General features: G+C 36.4%; 2 protein-coding genes across 2 annotated transcripts in view; one reads left to right on the forward strand and one right to left on the reverse strand.

Annotated features, from left to right (window-relative positions):
* The window catches only part of CCDC73 (coiled-coil domain containing 73), a 59,704-nt gene extending 49,897 nt beyond the window's left edge, over window positions 1-9,807 (forward strand). Inside the window, exons 16-18 of the mRNA XM_009334503.1 lie at window positions 959-2,512; window positions 5,586-5,719; window positions 8,885-9,807. Of these exons, the coding sequence (XP_009332778.1) occupies window positions 959-2,512; window positions 5,586-5,719; window positions 8,885-9,085 (1,889 nt within the window). The 3' untranslated portion in view covers window positions 9,086-9,807. The remainder of the gene's footprint in view (window positions 1-958; window positions 2,513-5,585; window positions 5,720-8,884) is intronic.
* A 95-nt stretch (window positions 9,808-9,902) lies between these two features.
* The window catches only part of EIF3M (eukaryotic translation initiation factor 3, subunit M), a 70,747-nt gene continuing 58,861 nt past the window's right edge, over window positions 9,903-21,788 (reverse strand). Inside the window, exons 7-12 of the mRNA XM_009334576.1 lie at window positions 16,519-16,602; window positions 15,048-15,147; window positions 14,530-14,611; window positions 11,223-11,366; window positions 10,604-10,664; window positions 9,903-10,177 (exon numbers count right to left, since the gene is read on the reverse strand). Of these exons, the coding sequence (XP_009332851.1) occupies window positions 10,057-10,177; window positions 10,604-10,664; window positions 11,223-11,366; window positions 14,530-14,611; window positions 15,048-15,147; window positions 16,519-16,602 (592 nt within the window). The 3' untranslated portion in view covers window positions 9,903-10,056. The remainder of the gene's footprint in view (window positions 10,178-10,603; window positions 10,665-11,222; window positions 11,367-14,529; window positions 14,612-15,047; window positions 15,148-16,518; window positions 16,603-21,788) is intronic.

Raw genomic sequence — 21,788 nt, forward strand, 5'->3', positions numbered from 1 at the left:
AATAAGATCCATGTGCTGTAACCCCTCAAGCTGTGGCAGTACTCTTTCTGCATGCCAGTTCAAGAAGTGAATAGGGGTTAGGAAGAACTAGAATGTGTATAGAAGTGTTTGGAGGCAAACCCAAGGACTTCCCCTTTCCCATAAAACAATGAAAAAAGGCAGAAAGAGTGATTGCGCTGCGCAGGACAATGAAGGTCTGTTCACGTGGATAATTGTAATACTTTTCTATAAAGCACTTTGTAACTCCAGATAGTAATTATCTGAAGCCACCTTAAAGAACACGTACTTAGTCTCTAATGCTCGGTCTCTAAAATGTAGCAAAGATAAAGTGGAAATTTAAAAAGCTTAAGGGCAAAGCAACTGCTTTAAAGGATCAATGCTCACAGCCTTCAAGTGTATCTTTCAGAAAACGCCTTTCTGATACTGAAATGCTTGTTATTCCTCAGTGGCCCACTACCATCAAGTCATAGCATATTCCTTTTGGTAGGAACATAGTCCCTTAACAGTTTTGTTTAGTTTTGTTTTCCATTTGGCTGAAAAAGCCACTTTCAAAAATAAAGACAAATACAGTTGCAGTAGTAACCAGTGGCTTAACCTTTATGTAGACACACAATGGTTGATTAAGTATGTGTTATAATTTCATAATGAAGACCCCTTTCAATAGTAAGACTAACAGATACCGGTTGGGAAATATTTCAACTATAAGCCATATCTAAAATCTACAGAATGTTAATACATTTTCTGTTTGAACAGCTTATAAATATTTTGCAAGTTACCATAATACAATACTTATCTTCAGTAACTTTTTGATAGACTTGTGTGTGTAATGTAAGATAAGAAAAATCAGTATCGATACTAATCTTGACTCTATCTCTGGAAATTTTAAACTGTAAAAATAAAGCAGTACTTAACCTCTGGGTTATCTATCACTAACTAGAGAATACACTTACTCTAACAGATTTACAAGTTCTTGAAAACAGTTTTAAGGATGAAATTAATGTTGCTAGCCCTTATGAAGAAAATCAAAGGGAGGCTTCTCCCAGGAATACCCTCTGCACAGATACTGATTTAATTACCCAAGGACAGACCTCTGAAATGCATGTCACTGAGTGCAAAGAAGCAGAAAATCTAGGAGCAACAGAGAGAATGTTACTGGAGGAAAACAATGCAAATTTAGAACAAAAGCTACAGGACAGCACTGAGCCATTGGCAGAATGCCACACACAAACAAGAAAAGACTTTTTAGACAGTACTGACACTGTAGGTGTCTACAAGAAAAATGCAAGTCAGGAGACTGACTCTAGCAAGCAAGAATTGTGCAATGCTACAGATGAATCAATTTGTACTAAGGCAGATAAAAAATCAGATACCATACAACACAACGAAAGTGTCCTTACACCTGAAGCACCCAAACCTGAGTCTGAAGCATTTCTTTGTACTGAGAAGAATGCTGTGTGTGAGAGAAGTACAGATAATCATCAAGCTAAGGAATTAAGTTTTGGCATCCTACCTTATACTAAAGAAAATTCTCAAACAGAATACCAAAAATGTAGCTTGCTGGACAGTGGCAATTATGTAGGTAATGAATTACATAAAACAGAAAAAAACCTGTTAAATCTGAGTGCTTTACATAAACTTCCTTTTAAACAGACACATGTAGATGCTGAAGACAGAAATTACGATGACAATGCCAGAAACATAAATAGAAATGGTGCACTGAGGAGTACTGGTGTTCCAGCAACTGATGCTCAAAATGTACCGACTGTTTATTGTAATAATGCAAGCAATGATGATGCCACAAACGAACACAGTGATAATACATCTCTCTTAGGTATTTTCAATTTATGCCCCCCAAAAATAGAAAGAGGAATAAATGTGGATGATGTGTGCAGCAAGCAACCTGAACAAGACAGTACTGAACAAACAGGGAATGACACAAATATGTGTACTTTGAATGCTGAAGCCATATCTCCAGTAAAGGTTGACGGTCTTGAAATTATTGTTCACAAAAAAAGTCCAAGAGATAGAATTAGTACGGATAAACTAATTCCATATAAAAAAGTTAATGATGATATTCAGGTACACTCCATCAAAAATGGACATTCCTTGGAGATTAATAATTCAACAAATAACACATTGTTAAAAGAGAAAAAAGACTCACTAAATAGTACAGTTCCAGGAAGGAAGTTTGCTGAGGGTCACCTGAAAGAATCATGCTCTTTACCCATGAGAACATCTGGAAATTTAGTAAACGTAAGTGGAAGGTCATCCTTTGATCTTTCAACCTCAGATAAAAAAGCTGAGAAAACTCCAGTATACTTAAATTTTTTAGACCTCGGTTCTTGTTCAAGAGTAAATCAAATGAAAGGTCAAGCTACACGGACTTCAGCTTCCAAGGAACCTTCCCTTTTGAAAGAGAAACTACCATGTTTAGTGGAAAACACAAAGGTTATTTCAAAAACACAGTGTCAAAATCTCAGTGAAAATGTTGACAGAAGAGAAACAGGACTAGGTAAGAAAAATAAGCGTTTATGTTTTGAAGCATGTACTGAATCTACTTAGAAAGATTATCAAAATGTGAAACTTCTGCATCTAAGTTTAGTGTAGCATTAGCAAAATGTAAACCTGACATTTTAGTTATATGGAAAAAAAAAATGAGATTTCTGTTAATTTATAGTATAAATGCAGCTAAACAGCTTTTGTTTCCTCAATTATCTGAATAAAACTTTTTCTCATATTTCCCTTTGTGAAAGAAAAGCAGTGCAATGACAAACTGAATTTTATAGGCATTTCTAACCCTAACGTAGAGCATGTTCTACCAGGGCTCTGCATATATCTGAAAAGCACTGAGCAGCTTTTGGAAATTCTTCAGTGCCCTCATTTTGCATAAAAATTAGGGTAGTTTTTGAACCAGTAGATGCTTCTTTGAATGGGGCTTAAAGAAAGTTTTTTATTTCACCGTACATCTTTAATTCAGATGGACACTTACAACCATCCAATTGTGTTGAATGTGTGAAAGGAGAAGTTTACATTTTGGAAAACACACCTAGCTGTTAAGAGTGCTCAAGGAGCTTCTTTATCTCCTACTGTTGGCACTTGGTGATTTTTTGCTGAGCAGTATTTTGCATATGCAAAACAGTAAATATGAAGTTTATTCCACGCGTTTCTAAATCATTACTGAAATGTGGAAAAATTGTATTTTAGATTCGTTTTGCAATAAAATTAGCTGCGAGATTACCCCTATATTTATTTACTAAAAGTGCCATTTCTAAACTCAATCTTTTACCAAAGTAATAAAAGTATCATCTGTATTTCCAGAGTAAACTGACTCCAATATGTTTACAGATGCTCCTCTACTTCAGTAACTGGACATAGTAAAAAAATAGTATAAGTGGTGCCTTCCTTTCTCAAAATAAAGCTTGCATGCGGATTCTATTCTTAATGCATGCTGTAAGCTTAAAAAAGCAAATGATCTCTTAGGCTCTGGAAGAAATGAAAGCCCCTGCTTTTGTAGAAAAATGGAGCTTTGGGTGCTTAGATGTTTTTCAAAAGAGCTAGATCCACAATAATAGGGTGTTTGCGTCTATTTGAGGTTTTGTTGATGTTGTGTTTTGAGCTTTGCCCCTCGAATGTACAAAGAGCAGAATGGACTCCCATCCTTAGTTTTGCAGCCAGTGGCAGTGAGACAGAAAACCAGCAGTCTGATTTCTTCTGATTTCTTTATATTGTTCTGGTGTTATGAATTTAGGTTTATAGGTAATTTCGTTTCTGTGCTTGGTCTCTTGCCTATGTGTATTCGTATACAGATGCACAATTTTTTGAGGTTCGGTTTCAGAAAAGTCTTTGTCCCTAAAACAGTAGTGGTCGTAGCAAGGTAGCAGAATCCTGGTCTCAGATGGTACGTTATTTCTTTTAATAACGTGAATTTTGATACCTGTTTCAAGAAAATGAATGCATAGTTATGTGATATTCTGCATGTATCTTTTCTGTAAGAACAGACAGCACTATCTGAAGTTCTTCCATGGGTTCCTCCTCCTCTTCTTGTCAGAAACCTTTCTGTATGCAAAGTACCATAATTCCAAGAAGTGACTCTGAGAGGTTCATCCAAAGGAGTTGGTAGGGATTTTAATATAACTCCAATTGCCCAAATGAGCTGCCTAGTGACCAGTACAGTCACCAGACCTCTTGAATTCTAGCACAACTTCACAGTGAGGATCTTGGTCTGGGGCCCAGATGTGCCTCTCACTCTCATCATACTGCCCAATTTAGACAGGTCCCTGCTTCAGCTTGCTGACCTCTGAATCCTGCACCTCTTCGGAGACTAGAGCGCCTTAGTGTCAGGGCACCTAAGAGTTAGTTGTTGTGGTACTCAACACTGCAACTTCCAAGATTTATTGTGGTTGGTTTTTGTTTTGTTTTGTTTTGTTTTCAGATATTTTCTCAAATGGCAAACCTGGAGTGGTATCCATGGTGTCCCTGAAGTTTTGTTTTTGGTTTTTTTTTTATTTACTGAAATGCATGCAGTTTAGCCATATGGGAGACCTAGAGGCAAAGAGCATTGGTGAAAGAGTTTAGTAAGCCTATCTGAGGGAATTCCTTTTACTGCCTAACCACAATGCAATTTACTATTTATACAACTCTGGTTCCCAGACAGCAACCACTCTGCATCAGTAAATGGAGGAATGAACTGGCAATGGGCAAGATCTTCCTGGTGAACTCTTAAAAAAGAAAACAAACACAAACTCATAACCATTTTCCTCTTCCTCCCAAGAGAAAATGATAGTACTCTACTCTTAATTAACTGTTACATAAGCATGAGGTAACATGTATTTTCATAGCAAAACAAAGATTTTACTATTGTAGCAGTGATCAACAGGCATCTGTGTAGTAACAAAACAGCTACTGTTTGCGTTATGAGTAATTGTGAAAGTACACTTATGTTTTGATCTTGCAAGGAACTTGATACTGGTTTCAACGGAGTCTACTAGCAGTGCATAAAGCCACTGCAGGATTGGTGCCTTATACTCTGCTAAGATTATACTTATTTGCCCTTCCTACCTTTAGTAGATAGCTATAGCCTGGTTTCCTGAAATATTAGGTATAGCCATTTACAAAAAGACTCCTTACTTAAAATGTTCTTTAATTGTCTAAAAACCTTTGTATTTAGAATGTCTTTTTTATTACAAGTCACCCTGCAATATGATGTCAGGATGGCAGTAATTATGTATTTTATCACTATCAGAAGGCGAGTCTTAAAGTAATACTGTTTGAAAAAAATATATTCAGTTAGAATATTCAGAATACATACATTTTCTATAAATCACAATTTTAATGTCCTTAACAATATATGAAAATGATATAAAACATTTTTAATCATGGTAGAAACATACCTCATCTTTAGAGACAAAATAGATGCAGAAGTATGTGAAAAAAAATGAAGAGGAAAAAGCCTACAAGAGATTCAGTGTTTTAAAACAAACATATTTGATTTTTTAAGATCAGAAGTAAACCAGAAGTTTAGTTACTTTACAATTAGTGCCTAGAGACTAAATTGCAGTTGTTACCATTTCCTTTTTGTCAATCAGGTTCTACCAGTTTTAACAGAGCTGCCGACACTTTGAATACCTCTAGTATCCACCGAGACCCCCAGGGAGACCCTAGTGAAGAATGGAATGCTATAGCAAAGACTTTTTATGATTCTCCTTTTCCCACAGAACATGTAAGTCAATTAAAAATATTGCGCACCAGACCTCAGTGAGCTAATTCCACAGATATTTGTACAACTGTACACATCTGGATACTTTAAGACTGAGTCAATCTCCAAAATAATATCAAAAGGGCAACACGGCACCATTTTTCACAATTAAGGTTGATAGAAAGCAGCAGGAAAAAGTCACAGCATATGAATCAAACAGATGCTAACCAGTCTGTTTGGGAGGGGAGGAAGAGGGTAGTTCATTGTGTACCCTAATAAAGATCATCACCTACAGTAAAAGTAGGAGCTAAAAAAAAAAAGGAAAGAAAAAAACGTCTATATAAAAGTATAAAAACATTGTTTCCTTTATTACTTCATAGGAACATGTTACTTAAAAGAATCTGTGAAAGACTAAAAATTCAGCATATCTATGACTTAGAGCCTATCCGTTTATTCTATGCTGCAGTTATGTGATGCCATATTTAGAGTTATCTTATTTAGTAGGATGACATTACACAAACATGTGTAAAAGCAGAGAATTAAAAAGAAACTTATTGTTTCCCTGTAAAACAATTTCATTCAGGATGGCACTAGCAGTGGCTCATACTGCATTTTTAGATCTATGTTAGACGGTGAAGCTTCAACAGCTATAACTGCTGTATTAGGATTTGACCTAATGCTAAACATATCATTCAAAAGTGATACAATAATTTACAACTGCAGTTGACCTTCCTTTTTAGAAGAGGTTCTAGAGGTATTTCTCAGGTAGTTATGGCTGTCTGAGGTTTGAGGTCAGAGTGTGTAGTGTTTTCAAGTGACAAAATTGGCTGACTTCAGTGGATTTAATCAGCTCTCAATACCATTAGCATTCACATTCTCTAAAATTCAGAAGTAGACTGATGTTTTAAATTACTGAACTTTCCTAACACGACTCTACTTGTGAATGACAGCGAGGTGGATTTTTCACCAAACAGTGGTGGTATTTACTGTGTCTTTCTTGCTTTTTCTCACTGAGGTGGAGCCAGGAATTGAGCGAACTAAAATACCTAATCTGCAGCTAATACAAAGCTGTATTTCATTATCTGATTGTGGTTATATCTACTTTGTCACCTCCAAACTAAAGCTCCTTATGTGCTGGCTAAGTGAAAGCTGAGATGGACAAGAACAAAGTACCTTGTTGGTTTGACTTTAGATTATTTTCCAAATACTAATCTACGAAGTCTCAGCCTGGGATATTGCAGACCACTCCCTCCCTTCTGTGTTGGTGTCATTCTAATACCTTCTGTCCTCAAATTCGTCACTTTTATGACGGATACGAAAAGCTGTTGGGAGATTAAAAATAGGCTGAGCAGTCTTTTTTGCTGCTCAGTTTATTTGTTTTGACTAACACGTATGATAACTAGAGCAGACATGCCTTCTACAATTTCGTTAATCATCTCATTCAACCACAGTACAGTACTCTAAAAAGTGTTAAAAATTAGGAAGCAATGCTACAGATGCACTTAAAATTCTAGTAAAAATATGAAGAACTGTTTTAAACATTAGTCTGTACATGCCTGAGTACCAAGGTAAGGATGAATAAGCATCCTCAGCTCAGTTTAAACACAAGTCCCTAACTAACTGTGCAGTCATACTATTCAGCAATGAATGGTTTTTACACGTGTCCCATAGGTTGCCATATTACTCAGTGCTGGCAGAAAGACATGTTTTACTTGTATTTTATTGTGAAAATGCTGAGGCCTTTTAGTTTGACAGCTTGGCTTATTTTTTTAAAGCTTTATTCTAAACCCGCTGTCACAGAACTGTATTAAAATGCTATATATATTATCTAACTGCAATTACGTCTCCAAAGAGGTCTAAACACTTGCGGTCTTCAGTAAAATCCAAGTAACATGGCATGGCTTTATTTCACTGGAAAATTTCACTTCCGCATGTGGAAGACCTAAATGAAAGTTCTTCTCTTGGATTATTAGTACAGGACAGATGCAGCCCCATGTGCTATTCCATAGAGATTTTGACTAGTGGCTTGCAATGAAGTATGATCTGTTTCTTTCTGAGGCCTTGGGAAAGAACATGGGAGAGTGTATGTATACAGCCACTAGAATTAACAGGTTGAACATTTTATTGCTCAGATGAAGAAGTTACTTCCTCACTGAAATGGAGATTACAGTAATTATTGACCTGAGTATCAGTATCTTCAGCTGCATGGCAGTAATTTTGTTACAGATGCAATAGGCTAAGTGAACAATTTGCATGAAGTTTATTGTTCATGTTTCAAACTTCAAGAAATGCTTGTGCACTGGGGAAGGAAAGTTTTAGCACAAAATTCATGTGCTAAAATGAAGGCAGGCCTGATAAAGACTTTGTGGCTTACAGCTGGTTGGGGCGCAGTTGCCTAATACTAAAAAATAACTGAGCAGAGAGGGAAGGCCTCATCTTGTGATTCCTGTAAGAGAATTACCCTCACATGCCACCGAAGTATTAGATGTGACGTTACAGATCCCCAAGAACCACTGCAATGCTGGTTCTGCATAACATGGCTTTGTTGTGCACCTCTGCTCAGGCAGGTGGCTGGTGCTGCATGCTGGCCTCCCCGAGAGCCAGCAACGTTGGATTACAAGTAGAGAATTCATTATTCCAGCAAAAAACTGTTTCCCTACTGTGTTGCCATATGTGTTTTGATTTGGATATGTATGACGTTCTGTCAAATAGTAATTAAAACTGTTCGAAGAACAAAAAGATCTTCCTTTAACATAAAAACCCAACCTATTACAGACCTTGCATTAGTTAATGATGTTTGCTTTCTAATCTGTACAGCGAAGCAGAGAGGGAGTTAACACTATAAACCTCATGATTTTGGGTTTTGTTAATCAAATGCTTGCATAGAAATAGAAATGTCAATTGCAACATTAAACTGTTTAATTAAACTATTTATTTTGCTAATCTGCATTCTAGTACAAGGTTGTCTTTTGCACTAAGTCTTACGTTAAGGTTTGGTTTATAAAAGTATATTTGTCATTATCAAGTCTTCTAAATTAAAGCTGAAGCAAGCACTTCAAATTAAACGTATTTTTTCCAATTATCTTTCTGTTCACATTTCCTTGCTTAATGTTCAGCAAAATCCAACAATTTGAACCTTTGTACCTGAATTTCACTGGATTATTAACTGCAAAGTTTGTATTCTGTCAGATAAAAGGATTTACTGCTTTACAGCACAAGCAGTCTTCTCACATGACTGTAACTCCAGCAAGAAGTGAAAGTGCACTCAGAGATGAGGACAGCTCTATTCATAACTCCATTATACAAAACCAAATAGAAGAAATTGAGAAATTCCTGAATTTGGAGAGACTTCATTCAGCAAGAAAAAGAAAACATGAAGAATGCCAATGAAGATCAGTGGCAGGAGATAAAAAGCATGTCTTTTAGGCACAGATAAATCACTTTGTAAACCAGATTTGCAGAGGTATTCCTATAGAATATGGTATATATGCACTGTGCTTTCATGTTTAACAGAGCATATAGACCTTTTATGATGTTCAAAAATTGATACAATCCCTACTAATAACGTTAGTTCTCTGTTTCTGCAATCAAATCCAAGTTGTTATGGGTTTTGCCCGAAGTTAAAAAGTTCACAAGTTAATGTTTTAATATCCAAATGAAATGATTACTTAAGAATACCCTTCTCCTGCTCCTGAGAAGTTTTGGTTGAAATACTTAAATTTGGTTTCTCTGTCAGACTGCTCACGCAGTTTTCAAGCAAAATCAGCTGCTACTGTTTCAAAATACAATGGTTTCTACAAACATTTACAACAACTTACAGCAGTTCTAAGTGGCAGAACAGGAAAATCTTCTGCTTACCTTTACTGCCAAATTATTTAAATACATCTATTGTAGTTGATTCTGTATCAATAAGGTCTCTTTCAACACTAAAGCATCAGGTATGATTTACAGAGATAAGGCAGCAGATCTTGCTTCATAAAGCTTCACTTCTAACTGGCTCACAGCTTTCCTCCCTTAGGGTATAAGGGAAATTTTCTCTTACTTTACAATTACTTGCACCATCATTTTTCTGATCTCCCTCCCTTCCTCCCCACACCTCTTGCAAAGAAAGGTCCTCATACTGTAAACTTAAACAAGAACAAAAGAAGCATAACCAATATTGCTACTGTTTGTTGTTGCTAATTACATAAGAAAATCAACAGAAGATATTTTCCCATGTTCATTTTATTGCTTTTTTTGTGTTGCAATTTAGAATATTTAGCTTCTTTTAACCAATTGCATACATTTTGGGAACATTCACAAATTGTCAAAGTTTTGAATAAATTTCATCTATAGTGACATTACTAGGTCAAAAAAAATGTTTAGGTGTCTGAGAGACTGAGGAGACTGTTTTTCACTTGATTCAAATTTTGTTTCCAGGTGTTTAGAGTGTCATACAATTGCTGCCATTGCTGCTTTCCAAAAGTCCGATGTGTGCTGTGACTAGAGGAGTAAAACAAAATTGGAAGATGATTACCAGATGTCATGCTCACCTAATAATTCTTTTATAGCATTACTTTACTCTCACAAGTGAATAGAAAAAATTTTATTTTCTCTATATAAAGGGCTGCACTTTACCAGTTAGAGAACTCTGTAGCCTTCCCAAATATTTAAAGCAACAACAGTCATTAGTATTCTTGTCACTATTAGGTCATTAAATGAAATGTGCTGGAAAATAGGACTCTTTCATTAAATAAGTTAATCACATTCAGTGTGAGCTTTAATAAAATTATGATAAATAGCAACTATTTAACTACCAGCAACCGATAGGAACAATACCTTGCTTCTAGTTAAAATATTCTACAAATGTAAGTGAAATAATTAGAACACACTAAGTTCTGCAAAATGCTATGAAGAATTAAGTCTTACCTGACAACTACTTTCCTCTGTGTCTGATCTATTTTGCAGTATACCATCTTTGTCTTTACAGCTGCAAAAAAGCAATGCTGTTTTGAGCAATATTTGAGATAGTGCAAAGGTATTAAACTGCATAAAAACTCTTCAAAATTAGATCAATACAAACATAAAAACACAGCAGTTCACTTAATACTGTTTTGCTGTTGGTTTTAACAGCCTAGTAGGCAGAAAAGCAAAATGATGTAGCAAGATGAAGGTCATGCACGAATCCTACTGTTTGGTGCCAATCTATTAAAGCAATATCCTGTACAGTTTTTATTAACTTCTCTCCCCTACAAACACATCCTGTTTTGATGACAGCAAACAAAACCAGATGACAAATTAAACCTGCAAACAATTTATTAGTTCTATAAAGAATTACATGAAATACAGTTCCTGTCACTGAAAAGAAAAACGCTGTTTAAAAGATAAGAGTTAGGCATGTCTTTAAGCATGCAGTTTTGCAGCTATATCTTGTAACTAACAGAGAAATTAAAAGTGAGGTTTTTTCTGAATATTTAACATTAGCTTAGAAGACTATAAAAGGTATTGTTCATTAGCATTGTGTAAAGTATGGTACTACAGTTCTTACCGTCAATAACAAACGCTTCTACATCATCAGCTCCAATCTGAAGTTCCTGTTGCATTGTGTCAAATGATATTTCTTTATTCTCTACAGCCATTCCCATGAAAGTAAGTAGCCTCATTTTTGCCATATTGTGTTCGTGCAACAAGCCTGTGTAAAAGTGTTGATAGTTTATGGATATGAATTATAATTCAATAATTCATGGATTTGTTTTTCATTATATGCTTATTTTTACTATATATGCTTCAAATAATTTAAAATTTATTTCACATCAAGAAAATATTCCACCTGTCCTTATCAACATTTTTTTGAGGTAAAACATTAATTCCTGTATCTTCCTGGTGTTTTGCTAAAATAGCTAGTTTAGTTGTGAATTCAAGATTCAGTCATTGTCAGTAAAAGGTAATAAATATCTACAAAAATAAAGCACAGAGATTTTTTTGAAACAGTAAAAATGTCACCTTAACAGAATTTTAGGTGCTGAGCGTGAAAGTGAATTTTTCAGTTGCATCATCTGGAAGAACAGCAACACAACAACAAATGGAAAATACATGACTGGTAATGTCAAAACCTTCTTACAGCCTCACTGTTCATTCTCATGTAGCTGCTTGAAAATAAACCTCTCTCAATAATGGTTTAGCAACATAACATTTTTGTGCCAGAAGAATGTGTTTTGGCACCGAACTAGCTGTTTATACCACAGCAAAAAAGCATCATGAGTCACATGTATGCTTACAGCATGTAGCGTGGCAAAAAGTGCTCTTCAAGAATAGAGGAACAGATCTTAAAAGTTAGGTTAGATCTTTTACATGATTGTATGAATGGCAACATGAGGAATTGAGCCAAGGGCTTGCACATCTAAATCAGAGACCGTTTTCCTGGAAAAAAGTCAAGGTCAACAAAGTTAAGACATTCAGATGAACCAAGGCATTTCTTAATCCAAGCTCTGAGAGGCACCAACTAAGATTCAGCGGACGTTTCTTTAAAAAAAAGTCAATCATTTTGTTTTGGAATGACATTATAAATATTCACATTGCTTCAGTAAATATTTAAGTTTGGAATTTATAACATCCATACACTAATAGGAAAGCACATTAGTGCAGGGCATCATGTTGTGTTAATTAGCTATAATTATGATGCAGGTTCCCTATTTGGCACTGATTCAACAAAAATGTGATCACCATAATTCATACGAATGAGGAGCACCAGCAACTCTACCTAACTGGGTTTAATGGAACTCTACAAGCATCAAAAAATCAATTAGCACACATTAACCCTAATTAACAAATGCAAATGAGATGCTGATTAACTTTCCGAAAAAGACGGTTGATAATACCAGATTAAATGTGGACATGTTAGGGCGATTCAGTTGACACAGATAATGCTACTGCTGGCCTAAGTTGTCAGCATTAATAAAACAACAAATTGTAACAAACTGATGCCACCTGTAGGAGCCTTCACTGCATAGCTTTCATAGACCGATTTTAATTGGTCCTGATCCAGGAAAGGTTAGAACTAAAGCTGATGCTGTACTGTCACTGAAATCCTAATATTAATATCCTTTATTTTAAAGCCCAATATCTTGGCAAATTATTTTTAAAAAAATAAATCTTTAAAGCATAATTAAAAATCTATTTGTTTTTGGGAACAGATCATAGGTGTTCTGAAGAATTTTGGAATGCCTCATCTAACAATTTTATTGTTTTCTATACATACCAAACCGCCCTTGTTTTTCAAAGGCATGGCTGAAACACTCAGACCAAGTTCTTAGCATTCCGGTCTGCACTGCCTCTGAATCTCTACCTTGTCCGCTGCTCAAAGACATTCAGAATTTTCTGAGTACACCATAAACCAGGTGAGAAATCAAGATGGAAGTAAGGCTGTCTCAAAACAGTTACACAGGTATTTAAGGATTTTACTAAGATTATGTGAATCCTAGATCCATGGAAAATGCACACATTGTATACTCACAGAGGTAAACACAGATACAGGGAGGCAAAGCAAAAGAAATCATGACTATTGTATATTATACGATTAATACTACGTATATGTGTAATTAATCTTCCATAAATTTACTGAAATGTTAGCATAACAGCATTTCCAGCAAATACTTCTGTGGACAAAAAACTAACAGATAAGCCATTTCAATACATAAAAATAATTACAATACAAAAACCACTTTCCCCTAAGAAAGAAAAGCCTAAAGATGTCTACACAACTAATGTTCAAATACATATGACAAAAGGTATGCTGATCCTATCTACACAAACTACCAAAAACTTGCTGCTAATTTTATCCACAAAAAATCACATTGATATTTCCATCATTTTAATACCCAAAGTACCAGCATTTTAAAGCTTTGAGGGTAATTATTCTCAGAATTATACCACAGTCCATTAAACAAAATAATGCATGTGTTAAAAGGCTGCACTAAACTCTGTTTTAGCAAAACTATGCCTTTCCTCAAATGCGTTCAGCCCGTGTTCAAGTGTCATTTCAAAATCAAAGTTATAAAAAAAAAATAATCTGATTTTTATGGAAACATTTATTCATTACCAATATGTCAAAACCTTAATGCAGTAATAAAAAAATCTGCATCATTGAGCAATTTCTGCATCGTCACTGACCCCTGTCCTAAAAAGCTGGAATATAAAAAACGTAATTTTAATGCATGCAATAGCTTATGAACCAGTGCTCCTTTGAAACAGTCAATTACACATCGACGGGGGAGTGTCAAAGTGTTAATTACTACTCCTTTTTTCCACAGTGTGTAAATAAAGAGGGTGCTGACATTAACATTCCATCACATTGCTTCATGTGATGAAACAAATTAACTGGGACAGACTGTGGCTTGCTAGGTCTAATGCATCAGCACACGCAGACACACACACGCGCGCTATTTGCATGTTTTATCTTACTGTTCAGGAGAAGTATTTCTGTTATAAAGTTATTAATCCTAAAAAAAATTGTAAGGGATTTATACAAGCTGCTGACTTAATAGTTGTAATCTCTGCCCTAGCCTAGAGTACCAATGCATTAAAACTCCCCTCCCAAAAGGTTTAAGAGAAAAGAAGTGGAGAAAAACACAGTTCTCTTCCAAACCCATAAATCAGCTTGTCCTAGTAGAACAAACCACAGTTAGATGGTCCATTTACGATCTAGTAGAGGTTAGAGTCTACAAACTCTAATCCATTCTTAAAAATTCCTATTAAATTTCCTTGGCTTCAATATATGGGTTCAAACTGAAGCACTTTGCGGCTTCCGTATCTTAAGCCACGTGAATAGTCAGAAATGTAATGATCTGAAAACTTACCAAGGGAGTCAATGAAGTCTTTGTTGTTCTGATAAAACTTGACATAGGATGCTAGTTTAGCACTTACAAAAATTGTCAAAAGCTAGAAGATGGAAAACAAATATAAGAACAGTTTAAACATTATCTACATTTCTCTCCCTGCAGACTGGACAGATATATATATATGAAAATATTGGTATCGAACAGAAAAATAAACTGTTAAGAGCTAAAATTCTGTCTTCTGTCAATGGCTGAGGGCAATCTGTGCTGAGCTTACTGCCTTTTCTCAGACTTGAAAGGCAGTTTTGCTACAGAACTCATGTGAGGGCAGGATTTGTAACTCTGAGTTTCTGAAACTTCTAAAGGGAAACATTTCACATGTAATGTTTTAATTTTTTTAATTCTAAAAGCATTAAAAGAAATAGTACATTGCAGCTCAATATTACTGACATAGATAACCATTCTAATGAATTTCAAAAGATTAATAAAACAAGGCACTCCACAGATATCAAACCATCTTGCTAAAAACAGTTACTTACATCATGAATAAGTTCTCCTTCCAAAAATTTGACTGGTTTTAAGGCAAGAAGATGATCAAAGAGAAAGGTATTTGGATCCTTCAACGCGCGTACAATACATCTAATTAGAAAAAGGAAATGCTTATTTTTACAGCAATACACATTTTTATGAGTAAGTGCAATTCGATTTGTTGTTCTTTGCTTTCTAGGAAACACCCAAGGGTTTTCAACTATTCTTAAATGTAAGACATGTCACATTCCAATTTTCATCTTCATTTTACAGATGGAAAAAACAAGGAACAGAAAGCATTAAGTAATTTGCCCAGTATCACAAATGAAATTTGCCAGGTGGTGAGACTACAGATCACCCTACTGTTTCCATCTATGCATTTATTTCCAGCCAAACCTTCATTCCTAGAGGTATTTTTACCGTCCTCCTAAAATATCATAGAATTAAGTTGTTTAGGAAGATTAATTATACTTGAATACGTGACACAAAACAGAGAAAACCCCAGTACCAAACACTGCAAGACCTATGATTTATCAGTTGCAGCTCCAGACTATAAACAGACCTCAAGTGTTTCTAGAACTCTAGATGAAAGCTTTTGCTCAGCGGCACATTAGAAGACTCAGTGCTACGCTCGCTCTGATGGCCTGGACCGCGACCCTGCCACCTAACGTACACCCAGAAGAACCCAAGGTCTGCGTAGATGCAGCAACATGATAAACCCCAGACAGACGTGTTCTTTCAGATGTAAAAGGCCTCAGATTGCTGTAGGGTAGTCAATGAAGTTTGCATTCATACACAGACACTTTAATTTTCAAAATGAGTCATCCTGATTTTCCCGCATGCTCAAGTATGAACAACTCCCTTGAGAACTGTTGGTTGTACACACCCGGCAGAACTACACGACTTACTACAAATCTAATTCCTAAGAAGAATCATGATAGGTAGAATGTCAAAATACAAGCTTTTATTCATTTCGGCCAGTGGGGAAAATACACGTTTACTCCCAGCTTGTCCAACAAGTAAGTTTATTTCTGTGCAGTTCACATCCTTAGTACTTGCTCATAGAAAAGTGAGCAAGAATTTCTTTTCAACAGAAAGTGCTATTTGAAAAGAACACTCGAAGTTAGAGAATCAAAAAAATCAGTAAGTAAAAAATGTGAAATAAAGGATGCCAATTCAAATTTTGATTGCACAGTTGATGTAAAAGACATCCTTACCCAAGGCTGACCTCTCTCTCAGCAGTGACCAGAAATACAACTGTGCACTCGCACACTGGAGTAAACCCAACTATGCCTAGAAGCAACCAGCCCTACCGCAGACTGCACGGATGAACTCTTGATCAAGTCAGCCATGCTATGGAAAAGAGGCTGCAGCAGGGCCCTCGCCTGCCAGGCCATTCGGTACTCTTAATAGTAAGGCGATCAACATAATTTAGCAATGGAGAAAAAGCTACTTTCAAGAAAACTGGGAAGTCAGTATTACCTGTGAGCATCGACTCTAGCCTGGGAAGCATTGTCCTCTGTGTAACTTCCCAGTAGTTCCACCATTACTTTTGCTGCAGTGTCACTATAGAAGAAAAATAAAGTTACCTCAGGATTGCTGAAAAAATAGTTCAAACAAGACACTCAAATACTTAAATAATTCCATTATGATGTTATAGGTCAAATTAAATTACACTTGAAAAGATGTAGATGATCCATTTTAATTCTAGTGGAGAGAACAAATTAACTAGATGTATTCTTTCAATTCTTGTTCTACAAAATGTTTATCTTCACCCTTCATTTCATTCTCTTAAATTGATAAATTACCTACTGGTTATGGAAAAAGCTTTCTGAGCTAGGAACAGCTTTATATGGTTCACTAGAACACTCCTCTTACGCACATCTGGATTTAATCATTGCAGAATAAGTAGCACTGCAAAGTTTATTTCAAACGTAAAATGGCACATCTTAAAGAATATTTATGGTCAGGAAAGTGACTGCATAAAAGCTGCCTCTTCTTTTTTCACAGATTCTCTCTTCAAGTATTCAGAGTGAGAGCTGCTCATTTTACTGACAAAGTTAAGCAGCCAGCAATTAGATTGGCTTAGGCTGCTGTGAAGCAAGCAGCTTCCCACACTGGTTTGACAGACAGCTTTTAGAAAAACAATTCAATCTAAGAAAATTGAGTAAACCTATGGCCCAGTCTACCCAGATTATTTTGTAAACAACAGCTCATCAATGTTACTGCAGACCAGCTGCGAGACCGTTACTTTGTCATTTTAACAGATTTAGATTTATTTTCACATAACAGTTCTTACCACTAGCGAGGCCAGCAACTGCTGATGCTTTTTACAAAATTTTCAGCAAAAGATATATGCACTGAATACTGTGTGTGTGTATACGCACAAAAATCCATTTCCCCTGGAATTCTTGTTAACTATTAAAATAGAAGGCTGTGACAGTTCTTCCATACAGAGAATAGATTTTGTTGATGCCATCTTACTACTTCCTTTGGACAGGACAGGGTATGGGTGTAGGTACAACCAAACCTCGATAAGGAGAACACAACCGAACCTCAATAATGAGAGCATGTGCTTTACAGAAATCTCCCATGCACATACACAGACTGGCGACTACTTTACTGAAAGGTACTTTCGCAGAGGCCAGGAGGAAGGTTGGATACTACTCCCCAGAGTACAGCAAGTTATAGTGTAAAGCTAAGCTCCTCCTTCAAAGTAGCTCAATTCCAGGTACAACAAATTTCCCCATGTGGTCTGACAGACCTACAAAATCTCCTTAAAAGAAAAAAGCAGCACAGGTCTGAAAGGTTTTTATAGTACAGGGACACTATCTTTATGTGGGTATTTATTTTAAATCTCACAATACTACTATTTGACAACTTCTCTAGGAGCACAAGACCTCACCCTACAGCGAATTTACCAGATCCCATAGATGTGCAGTACCAATATGAAGACATCGTGGGAAGCAAGCAACTTCATATATAATCTGGATGTATACTGAGTGAGGAGAGTTTGTGCTCAAGGCAGGGGAATTTTCTGTAGGTCCCAGCCATTATTCCAGAACTGTGTTCAGGGACGTAAACTTTGAATGAAACATTTGTTTTAAGACTCAAGCATTAAAGAGGTCAGCTTACATTTTGTCATAGCAACTGATTCTGGGGCGTAGAGGAACTGATAGCTCTGTATCAGTGAAATAAAATTAATTTAGACAGCTTTATATATGAGAGAACTATTTGCATGTAAATCAGTCTATGACAGATTATGATCTTTGCACTGGTGAAATGTTATCAACACTAGATGTTCTAGTGAAGACAAAGAACCAGTTTAATACAGGACTGATACTATATAGACATTCAAAGAGGCTCAGCTGATGTGCTGTTCAACCTAACAATACAAGTCCCCTTATTTAATATAAACTTTCAGTAGTTGTTCTTATACACTTCAGAACTGTGTTACCGATTTCTGGAACTCTTCCTCTTCTACCCATTCCCTTAGGAGCAAAAATTGAAAACTATGCATTTAACTAATTTCAAACAGTATTTGCAATCCCACCCCCTCCCCCATTTTTTTTTGAAGGGGGGAAGGAGTGGAATCTTTCATTTGTATTTCTAGGAAACATCAGAATGCTACAAGACAATTCCTCGCAAACTTTCTGTGCTAAATCCTTGCGAGTCTCAGCAAATATGGCAGGCCTTTTAATCTTATTCACTCTATTCAGTGTCAGATTACTACCGTAAATTAGGATGTATAAAGCAGTAATATCACTATTATTATATATTATCACAGACCATTATTTTATCAAAGCTCATTGCTAAATGCGTATCTCACCTAAGATGCAAATATGAACATTTTTTCTAGCAAGACAGCTTGCACAAGTACTCTTGGCTCCACCTGCCAGTCTAGATGTGTAACTTGACAAAAAGCCAGTGAGAATTGAAGAGGGATGGCAGATAAAAGGAAGAAAAAAAAAATACAGAGTATTCAGAGACTTAGTAAGATGTTGGAATCAAGTCCTTCTACATTACATGATATTAAATGGAATTAAAATTAAATGAAACAATTATTTTGTAGGTGCCTGACATGCTGAGCTTTTTGCTACAGGTATTAATAACCAGACCTGCCAGACCTGTTTGAATGTAAACCTGGGCAGGACTAATCCCACTCTGAATCCTGCCAGGTCAATGGCAGAGACCAGCTGTAAGCTGGCACCTGGTGTGATATTCAGGGTCTCACAGCAGAACTCAACCCTCTGGCTGCACACAAGCCATGCATGCCTGTAAAACTCCATCTATAACTGGAAAAGAAAACAGGTTGTGTTACCTTGCAGTTTCACACCAACACAGCTAGGAAAATGCTGCTAAAGCAGCTGAGGCACAGAACTCTACTGCAGAACCTTTATGGCAAGGAGCATAAGCAGCAGAGAAAGTAACTAATCTCTTGCAAAGTTCAGCTACCAAATACAGATCTCAGAAACAAACCACACCAGCCATCTGTTTTCCAGCCACCACCACCAATTTTTCTTCAGTTGATCATGGCAAAGATAAAAGTCCCTCTTTGAAGAGATCAAGATGATTTTGATCATCAGAAAGAAGAAACTTCAACCAGAAAGTGACTGGAAAAGATCTGATAAAACAAGCTTTCACTTGTCACTGCAGGAAAAGGAACACACCACACAGAACATCTGCACAATCTACTTTTCATGAGCTACCAATCTGTTCACTACCAAGTTATCCATTGGGGAAAAGTCTATTAGCTATGGAAAACCATCTCTTCTACCGCACTGAGTGAAGTTAAAACATAAAATGAACCAAAAAATATTAAACTCAATTGTTTTCAACAACGTATTCTATTCCCTTGATTATAAAACAACATGGTAACTGAGGTATGATTTTTATTACTTATTTTTCAGTTCCCACTTATCTTCCCATACTGCTTGATAGAGCAACATTCCTGAGTGCTAAAGCTGGAATGCTGCTGTGAGTTTCCCATACTATTGCAAATACTGCCCACTGATCCAGGAAAGTGAACCAGGTCAAAGGTGCTAGGGTCACTTCTTGTTTTCTTTTCTGGAGAGAAGTGTAAGTGCTCTGAAAAATTGCTCCATTCAGTGCGAAGCTTGCTGCAACAGATGGTAAGGACACTGAGTGCAGGAGTAATATATTACAGGGTTTGTGGAAGTTTTTAATGCCTGTCTTAAAAATATCACCTATTATTAGTAAGCAAAAACCATTTGGCAGCAAGGTTACTGGTAGCACTGGAAACAAAAATTAGAAGTTTAATCCACAGATTTGATAACAAGACTAGCTAAAAATAGTTAGCTATTAAGTATGGGAATTAAGCTAGTTAAAGCCTCTCAATAAATCAATAGGATGAGAAGTGTTTAAAAGAGTAGGAGCATTACAGACCATCAGCGTAATATTTCTGAAACAAAGTAAGCACTAAGCCACGTGTAAGATCTCCGATGAACATTTCTGAAATTGTTTTGACCATCTGAAGTCTGTCATACAGTACTATCAATGCAAAAGCATTTTAGTGTTAGTAACAGGAATAGGACTTCCCAATCATGTTGTAGCTCACAGTGTAACTACTCCACAAGCATTAATCATCCCTAAATTGAGGTTAGTTAAAAATGATCCTGCTACGCTGACGCAGCATTTCCAGGCTACAATTTCACCAGGCCAGAATAAGCTAACTCTCCTGCCAGAAGAAACTCTCCTCCTCCTGTGACAGCTCCACACTTGCCTTTTTTTTTTTCGCCTGGCAAGGTCACCTCCCCAGTCCAATCCACCGTGCAGCTGCACAAATGCCTACACCAGCACAAATACACCCAGGTACTGGTAACTGGAGGAGACGGGACAGGAATGTGGGGTACAGGACAGAACTGCTTCCTTCTGCAGCAGTACAAGGTTATGCAAATGTAGAAAATGCCAAATGCAGTTCTTCTACCAGTGGAAGTCAGCAGCGTAGAGGTCCTGATGCTGCCTCACTATGAAAATTAAAAAAAAACCTTAGAAAACTAATTCAGAAAACAGAGTGAAAGGGAAGGGCGGGGGGAAGCACCACACGCGCACCACACACATATCCCAAACTACAGCAGGGACAGTTGAGATAGGCTGAAACTGTTGTGGAACTACATGCTGAAACTACTCCTGGACACCAGCCCACCTCAATAGCCCTGGCCAATGCAGCCAATACACCATATCACATCTGCAAGATAAATTGACGACAGCTCTCAGTTAAGACTTACATTAATTCACAGGCACGATACGCACAGGATTACTTTACATGCCAGAAGACACTGGTCTGCCAGGTTTGTTAGATCAGAGATGCTTCTTATGATCCAGGATAATAATTTAAAATAGCCAAGCAGGTATTCTGTGGACATTAATTTCCATGACTAGTGGAAAGCTCTGTCCTAAAGGTAATGTTTACACAAAAAGACTGATTCTGTTAACTGTGATTGATAAGCCTCCCAACATCATTAAATAAGAGATAGCACTACCATGCACTACAATGTCAAAAGTGCAATTAAATAATAAAATTGGCATAATGCTACAATGCTCAAAGATTAATATTTACAGAAAGGAATAGTTTTATTTTGGGAGTCTGTGGTTTGCAGTTAATTCACTACTAACTTTAAGATTCTTGGAAACACTGGTTTTATGTAAGAGTGCTTAGAAACATAGCAAGAAAAAAAAACAGTTATCTTTGGATTGAATTATCAGTACAGATTAATTTTAAAAGTGCAGTG

Source organism: Pygoscelis adeliae, unplaced genomic scaffold, assembly GCF_000699105.1.
Source record: "Pygoscelis adeliae isolate BGI_AS28 unplaced genomic scaffold, ASM69910v1 Scaffold171, whole genome shotgun sequence".
Lineage (NCBI taxonomy): Eukaryota > Metazoa > Chordata > Aves > Sphenisciformes > Spheniscidae > Pygoscelis > Pygoscelis adeliae.